The 11,397-nt window shown below is 44.7% G+C and overlaps 1 protein-coding gene across 3 annotated transcripts in view; it reads right to left on the bottom strand.

The window, feature by feature from the left end:
• Window positions 1–705: 705 nt before the first annotated feature.
• LOC141123119 (B-cell differentiation antigen CD72-like) overlaps window positions 706–11,397 on the bottom strand; it is a 148,019-nt gene continuing 137,327 nt past the window's right edge. For all 3 annotated transcript variants that reach the window (XM_073612031.1, XM_073612029.1, XM_073612030.1), the window contains exons 6-7: window positions 10,736–10,827; window positions 706–3,813 (exon numbers count right to left, since the gene is read on the bottom strand). In XM_073612031.1, the coding sequence (XP_073468132.1) occupies window positions 3,627–3,813; window positions 10,736–10,827 (279 nt within the window). In that variant the 3' untranslated portion in view covers window positions 706–3,626. The remainder of the gene's footprint in view (window positions 3,814–10,735; window positions 10,828–11,397) is intronic.

The following is an 11,397-nucleotide window of genomic DNA, read 5'->3' as shown; positions in this document are numbered from 1 at the left end:
AAGAAAAAAGGAAAAAGAAAAAAGGAAAATTTTGGAAATGGAAAATGAAAATAGAAAAGAGAAAGGATAAAAGGGAAAGTGAAAGGCAAAAAGAGAAAAGGAAAAGAAAGCAAAGAGAAGGGAAGGAAAAGGTGAAAAGAGGAAAGGAAAGGATATGAAAGGAAGAGCAAAAGGAAAAGTGCAAGGGAAAAAGAAAAAGAAAAAAGGAAGAGGGAAAAGAGAAAAGGAAGAGGAAAGAGAAAAGGAAAGTTTTGGAAAGGAAAAGAGAAAAAAGAAAAGGAAAGTGAAAGGGAAAAAGAAAAAGAAAAGGAGAAAATAAAAAGAAAGGAAAGGAAAGGAAAAGGTGAAAAAGGAAAGTAAAGGGAAATGAAAAGAAGAAGAGAAAAGGAAATTAAAGGAAAGGAAAAGTGAAAGGAAAAAGGAAAAAAGAGAAAAGAGAAAAGGAAAGGTTCCCATCTCCTCCCATTCACCAGAGTTACATCTACAGTATCTCACAAAAGTTAGTACACACCCCTCACACTTTTGTAAATATTTTCTTCTATCTTTTCATGTGACAACACTGAAGAAATGACACTTGTCTACAATGTAAAGTAGTGAGTGTACAGCTTGTATAACAGTGTAAATTTGCTGTCCCCTCTCAAAATAACTCAACACACAGCCCATTAATGTCTAAACCACTGGCAACAAAAGTGAGTACACCCCCTAAGTGAAAATGTCCAAATTGGGCCCAATTAGCCATTTTCCCTCCCTGGTGTCATGTGACTTGTTAGTGTTACAAGGTCTCAGATGTGAATGGGGAGCGGATGTATTAAATTTGGTGTTATCGCTCTCACTCTCTCATACCTAACCCTCTTGGGCATGGAGTTCACCAGATCTTCACGGGGTTACCACTGGAGTCCTCTTCCACTCCTCAATGATGACATCACAGAGCTGGTGGATGTTAGACATTCTTTTAACATTTGTAAGTAGTTTTTTAGCTTCATTAATAAACTAGTTCATGCAATATTATACTATTGGAGCTTTCTTCCACATATACATGCCACTTGGTCTTTGCTGATCAGGACATCTTGATGTGAGTTGGATTCCTTTGGAGGAATTTCCTAATCATCATCAGTGGGTTCTAGAGGCTTGACTGCTTATGTTACCCTGCAGAGGTTTATCTGTACGCCCATTCTAGAAATAGATGGTCCACACCATCCGGTAAGCATTCTCATTAATAGGGTGTTTGGTGTCACGGGAGGATCTGCATGTTTTTTGGCGGTGGAACCCCCCCCCCCGAAAGAATTTTTCTACTTGGAGTCCTCTGTATACATATAACGTGGATTAACTTCCTATATATTTTCCAGAACTGTGTGTTTTTCTCTTTCACATAAATTCCTATCAAATATTTGATTGTAACTAGTGTGCAAGCTCATGGATGTTGATTTATATTACATTTATTTAATTTTTTTAATTGTGTCATTTTGCTGTGTTTTTTACATTTTTTTACCTTTTCGCATATTTCACATTTGATTAGCGCTACTTTTTGTTTGTCCATTAATGTAACTAATGCAGCACAAAGCACCAGAAAGGGCAACTAAGAAAAGTAAATAGCCCCTCATTTCTATCTAAACCACCCTCTTCCCACTCTTTTTTTGCACCAGTCATTTGTGGGTTGGGTCATTCCCCTCCCCCCCCTCCCAGCACACATAACCAAAGGGGCAGGATGCCAGTGATGCCAGTGTCCCTATATGGACACTTGCCCATATTTATTAAATGTCATTGTCTAAATGTGAGCATGTGTCCATATAAGGGCGCTGATGTCATCGGCATACCGCCTCTTTGGTTATCCTGAGTATGATGTTTAGGCTCGGTTTCCAATGGTGCGACTTTTCATGCATCGTGGGACTGAAAAGTCGCATGACAAGTCGTACCCCCATGATTTCCAATGAGTACCGTTCATATCTGTACGACTTCAAGGGTTGTTAACCCTTTTGATGCTGGAATTTGTTAATCTAAACCTTTTTAGAGATCTTAATTACCCGGGGATGATAGAAGGGCGATAGAAGGTAGACATCTTGATGGCCAACATGGAAAAGAAAAGGGATAAAATGGAAAAAAAAATAAAGTTCTGTAGTGACATTGGAGCCTACATGAGGAACTACAAGGTACATACGATGGGAGTGCCGGAAGTGTCTGGAGATCTGAAACATGGTGGATTTGAAGCCCTTACCTTCTCCTGGCTTACCTTCCCTTATCAATTAATGTAACAATAAGATAAGATCAAGTTGTTTCTTTCACTGTTTTTTTTATTTTTTTATTTCATGAGTGGGGGAGAGGCTGAATCTGGCCAAGGAAGACCTGATCCAGCCCCTATGCACCTCATCAGCAACAGATCACTGATAATAGTGCATGGATGATCATTTTGAAGTGATCTGTTGCTGCATTTGGTAGGCTGATCCAGCTCTGCCTCTGTCTGAACATGCAACTTTGGAGTGACAGGAAGTGCTGATGACATCACAAGTGACAAGTGATGTCACTGTGCTTCCCCTTTAAACACAATGCTGTATCAATGCATTCCCTCCAACTATCCAGATTTAGATTAGATCTTGGGGGGCCCACAGACCCACCCCATGTCCCGATGACAGGTGCTGGTGAGCTCTTTCTGGACCCAGAAGCCAGTAACAGACCCACCCCATGTCCCGTTGACAGGTGCTGGTGAGCTCTTTCTGGACCTGGAAGCCAGTAACAGACCCACCCCATGTCCCGTTGACAGGTGCTGGTGAGCTCTTTCTGGACCCAGAAGCCAGTAACAGACCCACCCCATGTCCCGTTGACAGGTGCTGGTGAGCTCTTTCTGGACCCAGAAGCCAGTAACAGACCCACCCCATGTCCCGTTGACAGGTGCTGGTGAGCTCTTTCTGGACCTGGAAGCCAGTAACAGACCTCCGATTGGCGAGGGATCAGCACAGGAGAACGAGGAAATCTAGCCTCTGTTTGGGACTGTGTGATGCTTTGGGCACATGACACAGAGCTACAAATGGAGTCCCCACTCCCTCCACATATACATAGGGAGGAACTGTCCTCTCTACCAGCTCTCAGTGCAGAGGACCTTTTTATATCTATCCCCATGTGACCGAAACAAGAGAAAGCATTTTATGTACATTATGAGGTCTATTTATAAAAAAAAGTCGCAAGCACTGGCCTAGCTGTAATTAATTATATCCCATAGCTTGTCTAACATGTGTATTTCCTATGAAAGTCAGCTCCCTCTAGTGTCCATATTGTAGTATTTTCATGATTGTGGTATCTCACGAAAATACCGTATTATAGCCACTAGATGGAGCTAAAGACTATAGGAAATAATCATATTATACAAAATGCAGGGATATTTTGTAATGGTTCGGTGAATGCTTGTGATATTCAGCCAGTGATTTTTTTATAAACATGAATATGGCTTATGGTGAATGAAGGTTATGGCCGTATATTGGTCGGGGTCCTGTTCCTCATAGATGGACACCATAAAGTCCTCCAGGTATATTGTGTCCTGATGATCATCAGAGTATAATTGCAATAATGTTGGGGATTTTAGAGGGAATACATTGTCCGGTCTCTTCTCTCAGACATTTGTCCTACATGTCTCTGCTCTATTTTTTGTAACAATAGAATTCTTCATTTCCTAAAATAAATTGCAGATTCTTGTAATTGGATTGATAAGTCTTTTGCAGTGTAGTTAATACGAGGTTCCTCTCACAGATCCATCTATTGGAGTCCCAACAGGGCACACCTTTCATGTTCCCTTCATCGATCTTCCAACAAGCATCCCAGAGATGTCTATAGAGCCAAAAATGAAACAAAGTTACACATTTTATATGAGTGATTATTTTTCAGGGAACATGCGCCTGATCCTTGAATGGGCTCCTAGGAATAACTATATATGACAAATCATGTCGGTCCTGTAGAGAGGCGATAGACGCAGCAATGGTCGCTCTGATCTCTACAAGATTCAAATGTATTTTTGTTCATTTTAATATATGAATTTTCGGCCCTATAAAAAAGCATGGGGACATGAGCCAAGGTTACCAGATATTTAAAATGAAATCCTAAGACACTCTTCTGACCACGCCCATTTTAAACCACACCCACAAGCCCACATCTGCATTTGTAGCCACGCCAACTAAATGACACCCCCATATTTCATTAACGAAAGGTAGACATTAAGGGCATAATGACAAAATGCCACGATGGGCAGTTTGAATAGAGAAATAATGTGGCACCGCTATACAAACAATCTGTGGGTGTGGCCAAATAGCAGCAATGGTGAAAAGGTAGGTATAGTTAAATAAAACCTGAGCCTACTCTGCTATGGCTCAGGAGTGTGCAACACAGAGTGCAGGGGTCAGGAGTGTGGAACAGAGAGTGCAGGGGTCAGGAATACATAAGGCCCGGAGTACAAGGAACCGGAGTGCATAACACAGGACACAGGGGTTAGAAGTGCATGATGAAGCGCGCAGGAGTGTGTAAGGCATGGAGTGAATTGGGTAAGTAGTGTGTAAGGAATTTAAAGATGGGGTAAGTAGTGTGTAATGCATGGAGTTAATGAGGTAAGTAGTGTGTAAGGCATGGAGTTAATTGGGTAAGTAGTGTGTAAGGCATGGAGTTAATGGTGTAAGGAGTGTGTAAGTCATGGAGTTAATGGGGTAAGGAGTGTGTAAGGCATGGAGTTAATGGAGTAAGTAGTGTGTAAGGCATGGAGTGAACGGGGTAAGTAGTGTGTAAGGCATGGAGTGAATGGGGTATGGAGTGTGTAAGGCATGGAGTGAATGGGGTAAGGAGTGTGTAAGGCATGGAGTTAATGGGGTATGGAGTGTGTAAGGCATAGAGTGAATGGGGTAAGGAGTGTGTAAGGCATGGAGTGAATGGGGTAAGGAGTGTGTAAGGCATTGAGTAAATGGGGTATGGAGTGTGTAAGGCATTGAGTAAATGGGGTAAAGAGTGTGTAAGGCATGGAGTAAATGGGGTATGGAGTGTGTAAGGCATGGAGTAAATGGGGTATGGAGTATGTAAGGCATGGAGTAAATGGGGTATGGAGTGTGTAAGGCATGGAGTAAATGGGGTATGGAGTGTGTAAGGCATGGAGTAAATGGGGTAAGGAGTGTGTAAGGCATTGAGTAAATGGGGTATGGAGTGTGTAAGGCATGGAGTAAATGGGGTAAGGAGTGTGTAAGGCATGGAGTAAATGGGGTATGGAGTGTGTAAGGCATGGAGTAAATGGGGTAAGGAGTGTGTAAGGCATGGAGTAAATGGGGTATGGAGTGTGTAAGGCATGGAGTAAATGGGTATGGAGTGTGTAAGGCATGGAGTAAATGGGGTAAGGAGTGTGTAAGGCATGGAGTAAATGGGGTATGGAGTGTGTAAGGCATGGAGTAAATGGGGTATGGAGTGTGTAAGGCATGGAGTAAATGGGTATGGAGTGTGTAAGGCATGGAATGAAAGGGTTGGGAATGTGAAAGGCATGGAGTGAAAAGGTCAGAAGTGTGTAAGGCATTGAGTGAATTGGGTAAGTAGTGTGTAAGGCATGGAGTAAATGGGGTATGGAGTGTGTAAGGCATGGAGTAAATGGGGTAAGGAGTGTGTAAGGCATGGAGTAAATGGGGTATGGAGTGTGTAAGGCATGGAGTAAATGGGGTATGGAGTGTGTAAGGCATGGAGTAAATGGGGTATGGAGTGTGTAAGGCATGGAGTAAATGGGGTAAGGAGTGTGTAAGGCATGGAGTAAATGGGGTATGGAGTGTGTAAGGCATGGAGTAAATGGGGTAAGGAGTGTGTAAGGCATGGAGTAAATGGAAACGGCGTGTGTAAGGCATGGAGTAAATGGGGTATGGAGTGTGTAAGGCATGGAGTAAATGGGGTATGGAGTGTGTAAGGCATGGAGTAAATGGGGTATGGAGTATGTAAGGCATGGAGTAAATGGGGTATGGAGTGTGTAAGGCATGGAGTAAATGGGGTATGGAGTGTGTAAGGCATGGAGTAAATGGGGTAAGGAGTGTGTAAGGCATTGAGTAAATGGGGTATGGAGTGTGTAAGGCATGGAGTAAATGGGGTAAGGAGTGTGTAAGGCATGGAGTAAATGGGGTATGGAGTGTGTAAGGCATGGAGTAAATGGGGTAAGGAGTGTGTAAGGCATGGAGTAAATGGGGTATGGAGTGTGTAAGGCATGGAGTAAATGGGTATGGAGTGTGTAAGGCATGGAGTAAATGGGGTAAGGAGTGTGTAAGGCATGGAGTAAATGGGGTATGGAGTGTGTAAGGCATGGAGTAAATGGGGTAAGGGAGTGTGTAAGGCATGGAGTAAATGGGGTATGGAGTGTGTAAGGCATGGAGTAAATGGGGTAAGGAGTGTGTAAGGCATGGATTGAATGGGGTAAGGAGTGTGTAAGGCATGGAGTAAATGGGGTAAGGAGTGTGTAAGGCATGGATTGAATGGGGTAAGGAGTGTGTGATTCATGGAGTGCAGGAATTATGATTGCGTAACATATAGAGTAAAGGCGTTGGGATTACATAACACATGAAGTGCAGGGGTCAGGTGAATGTAATGCACAATGTGCAGAGGTCAGGAGTGTGTAATGCACGGAGAGCAGGGGTCAGGAGTGCACAGTGTGTAGGGGTCACAAGTATGTAATGTACAGGTCAGTGTATACAGCAGAACCAAAAATTACCCCCACCCCCTTTTAACCGCTTGCCGAATGCCTCACACACTTATACGTCGGCAGAATGGCTCAGGCAGGCAAAGCAACGTATATATACGTTGCGTTGAATCTGCTGCCTAGCGGGCACGCGCCCGCCCGCCACGGTCTCCGTGATTGTGCCCGGGGGACCCATGGACTCAATGTCCGCTGGTGTTCCGCGATTGGGTCACGGAACGGCAGAACGGGGGGGATGCCTTTGTAAACAATCCTCTCATCGGGAGCAGCGATCAGTGACGTGTCACAGATACTGCGGCGATCTATGCCCGGAAGTGGAAGCAAATGCCTGGATTACACAGGTATCTGCTCCCCCCTCCCCCTGAAAGGTGCCAAATGTGACACCGGAGGGGGGGAGGAATCCGAAAAGCGGAAGTTCCATTTTCGGGTGGAACTCCGCTTTAACCCCTTCCCTACCAGTGTCATTAGTACAGTAATGCTGCGTACACACGATCGGACATTCCAACAACAAAATCCATGTATTTTTTCCGACGGATGTTGGCTCAAACTTGTCTTGCATACACACGGTCACACAAATCTTGTTGGAAATTGCGATGTCAAGAACGCGGTGACGTACAACACGTACGACGAGCCGAGAAAAATAAAGTTCAATAGCCAGTGCGGCTCTTCTGTTTGATTCCGAGCATGTGTGGAACTTCGTGCGTTGGAATTGTGTACACACGATCGCAATTTACGACAACGGATTTTGGTGTCGGAAAATTTGAGAACTAGATCTCAAATTTTGTGTGACGGAAGTTCCGATGAAAAATATCCGATGGAGCCCACACACGGTCAGAATTTCCGACAAAAGGATCCCATTGAACATTTTCCGTCGGAAAATTTGACCGTGTGTACGCGGCATAACAGTGCATTTTTTTTTAGCATCTATTACTGTTTTAGTGTCACTGGTTCCCAAAAAGTGTCACTTATGCCCTGTACACACGACCGTTTTTTCAATTGGAATAAACTCTGGGGACATGGATCGATGCAAAAAAAAGTTTTAAAAATGGCCGTTTTTTCAGGAGCAGTGATTTTAATAATGCTTAAAGTCAAACAATAAAAGTGTAATATTCCTTTAAATTTCGTACCTGGGGGGTGTCTATAGTATGCCTGTAAAGGGGCGCATGTTTCCCGTGTTTAGAACAGTCTGACAGCAAAATAACATTTCGAAGTAAAAAAAGCCATTTAAAACTACCCGCGGCTATTGCATTGCCAACAATACACATAGAAGTTCATTGATAAAAACGGCATGGGAATTCCCCACAGGGAAACCCTGAACCAAAATTTAAAAAAAAAAATGAAGTGGGGGTCCCCCTAAATTCCATACCAGGCCCTTCAGGTCTGGTATGGATATTAAGGGGAACCCCGGCCAAAATTTTAAAAAAAAATGACGTGGGGTTCCCCCTAAATTCCATACCAGACCCTTATCCGAGCATGCAACCTGGCAGGCCGCAGGAAAAGAGGGGCTGACGAGAGTGCGCCCCCCCTTCTGAACCGTACCAGGCCACATGCCCTCAACATTGGGAGGGTGCTTTGGGGTAGCCCCCCAAAACACCTTGTCCCCATGTTGATGAGGACAAGGGCCTCATCCCCACAACGATGGCCGGTGGTTGTGGGGGTCTGCGGGCTGGGGGCTGATCGGAATCTGGAAGCCCCCTTTAACAAAGGGACCCCCAGATCCCGGCCCCCCCTGTGTGAAATGGTAAGGGGGTACTTACCCCTACCATTTCACTAAAAAACTGTCAAAAATGTTAAAAATGACAAGAGACAGTTTTTGACAATTCCTTTATTTAAATGCTTCTTCTATCTTCCTTCATCTTCTTCTTCTGGTTCTTCCGGCTCTTCTGGTTCTTCCTCCGGCGTTCTCGTCCAGCATCTCCTCCGCGGCGTCTTCTATCTTCTTCTCCTCGGGCCGCTCCGCACCCATGGCATTGGGGGGAGGCTCCCGCTCTTCTCTTTATCTTCTTCTTCTCTTCTTCTCTTCTTCATTTTCCTCTCCGGGCCGCTCCGCACCCATGCTGGCATGGGGGGAGGCTCCCGCTGTGTGACGGCGTCTCCTCGCCTGACGGTTCTTAAATAATGGGGGGCGGGGACCCCCGGTGACCCTGCCCCCCTCTGACGCACGGTGACTTGACGGGACTTCCCTGTGACGTCACGGGGAATGCCACAGGGAAGTCCCTTCATGTCCCGTGCGTCAGAGGGGGGTGGGGTCACCGGGTGGCCCCGCCCCCCGTTATTTAAGAACCGTCAGACGATGAGACGCCGTCATACAGCGGGAGCCTCCCTCCATGCCAGCAAGGATGTGGAGCGGCCCGCAGAAGAAAATGAAGAAGAGAAGAAGGAAGAAGAGAAGAAGAAGAAGATGAAGAGAAGAGCGGGAGCCTCCCCCCCATGCCATGGGTGCGGAGCGGCCCGAGGAGAAGAAGATAGAAGACGCCACGGAGGAGATGCTGGACGAGAACGCCGGAGGAAGAACCAGAAGAACCAGAAGATGAAGGAAGATAGAAGAAAGAAGAAGCATTTAAATAAAGGAATTGTCAAAAACTGTCTCTTGTCATTTTTAACATTTTTGACAGTTTTTTAGTGAAATGGTAGGGGTAAGTACCCCCTTACCATTTCACACGGGGGGGCAGAATCTGGGGGTCCCCTTGTTAAAGGGGGCTTCCAGATTCCCATAAGCCCCCCGCCCGCAGACCCCCACAACCACCGGCCAGGGTTGTGGGGATGAGGCCCTTGTCCTCATCAACATGGGGACAAGGTGTTTTGGGGGCTACCCCAAAGCACCCTCCCAATGTTGAGGGCATGTGGCCTGGTACGGTTCAGGAGGGGGGGCCGCACTCTCGTCCCCCCTCTTTTCCTACGGCCTGCCAGGTTGCGTGCTCGGATAAGGGTCTGGTATGGATTTCTGGGGGACCCCACGCCGTTTTTTTTTTTTTTGCGCGGGGTTCCCCTAAAATCCATAGCAGACCTGAAGGGTCTGGTATGAAATTTAGGGGGAACCCCACGTCATTTTTTAAAAAAATTTTGGCCGGGGTTCCCCTTAATATCCATACCAGACCTGAAGGGCCTTGTATGGAATTTAGGGGGACTCCCACGTCATTTTTTTTTTTTTATTTTGGTTCTGGGTTGCCCTGTGGGGAATTCCCATGCCATTTTTATCAATGAACTTCTATGTGTATTGTCGGCAATGCAATAGCCGCGGGTAGTTTTAAATGGCTTTTTTTCCTTCGAAATGTCATTTTGCTGTCAGACTGTTCTAAACACGGGAAACATGCGCCCCTTTACAGGCATACTATAGACACCCCCCAGGTACGAAATTTAAAGGGATATTACACTTTTATTGTTTGCCTTTAAGCATTATTAAAATCACTGCTCCTGAAAAAACGGCCGTTTTTAAAACTTTTTTTTGCATTGATCCATGTCCCCTGGGGCAGGACCCAGGTCCCCAAACACTTTTTATGACAATAACTTGCATATAACCTTTAAAATTAGCACTTTTGATTTCTCCCATAGACTTTTAAAGGGTGTTCCGCGGCATTTGAATTTGCCGCAAACACCCCAAATTGTTCGCTGTTCGCCAAACTTGCGAACAGCCAATGTTCGAGTCGAACATGAGTTCGACTCGAACTCGAAGCTCATCCCTACTCAGAATTCATGGTTCCATCAATTATAGTAAGTCCCTCCCAATGTTGAGGGCATGTGGCCTGGTACGGTTCAGGAGGGGGGGCCGCACTCTCGTCCCCCCTCTTTTCCTACTAATTTAAAAACGGCATCTTGGATTTACTCGGGTTATCTCTGTGTAATATTAAAATTTGTTTGATGATCTGAATCATTTAAGTGTGAGAAATATGCAAAAAAAATAAATACAAAAATCAGGAAGGGGGCAAATACTTTTTCACAGCACTGTATTATAGATCAGCACTTGGAGTTCTTCAATCCATCAGCTATATAAAGGAAGATCTTTACGCTGGAAAAAGTTGAACGTCTACCATGCTGCTATAATGTCATACTTACGAATCATAATTAGTGGGCCATTTCCACCCTCTTGGATAACTCCATATTATTTCCTTCCCAACCCAGAATTCTCCTTTTCTTGATAGGAAATTCTAGGAAGAATAAACAATTTGTGAATCAGGTGAGGTGGAGTACAGCTAACAAAACTTTATCCTGAACCTTGCAACAAATACCCCATCAATATCCAATTGCAGACTCGGGGCATGCTAGACATGCCCAAAAACTGTAATCATTGTACGCAGTGCATGTTTAGTACGTCCAGTCCTTCTGCCCTGCTGCCGGGATACCCCCGTCCCCCGTCCCCCATCCCAGTACATGGAAATTCAGCTCTGATGAATCACAGCTGAGCGGCTGGAGCTGTAAAAAAAAAAATGCAGCCTGGTAATGTTTATCAACAACATTGCTCAGCCAATACAGAAAGCTGCAAAGAAACATTGTTACATTTTGTATCTTTTTCTTTATTCAGCTCAATGGGATGAACTTGGATCTGCAAATTAAGTCAGTTAAAGCAACCTTCAAAATTTAATTTTTGAATTAAATGTTCCTCTGTTTAACCCCTTATTAAACCTTAGTTTACTTGTATCAGCCCTAATTAACTCCTTATTCTCCTTCTCCATTCAATTAACTAATATTTAACCACTTGCTTACCGGGCACCTATACC

Source organism: Aquarana catesbeiana, linkage group LG01 (assembly GCF_042186555.1).
Source record: "Aquarana catesbeiana isolate 2022-GZ linkage group LG01, ASM4218655v1, whole genome shotgun sequence".
NCBI classification, from domain to species: domain Eukaryota; kingdom Metazoa; phylum Chordata; class Amphibia; order Anura; family Ranidae; genus Aquarana; species Aquarana catesbeiana.
The sequence above is the reverse complement of the archived record's forward strand: the minus strand, read 5'-3'. Positions and strand labels throughout refer to the sequence as shown.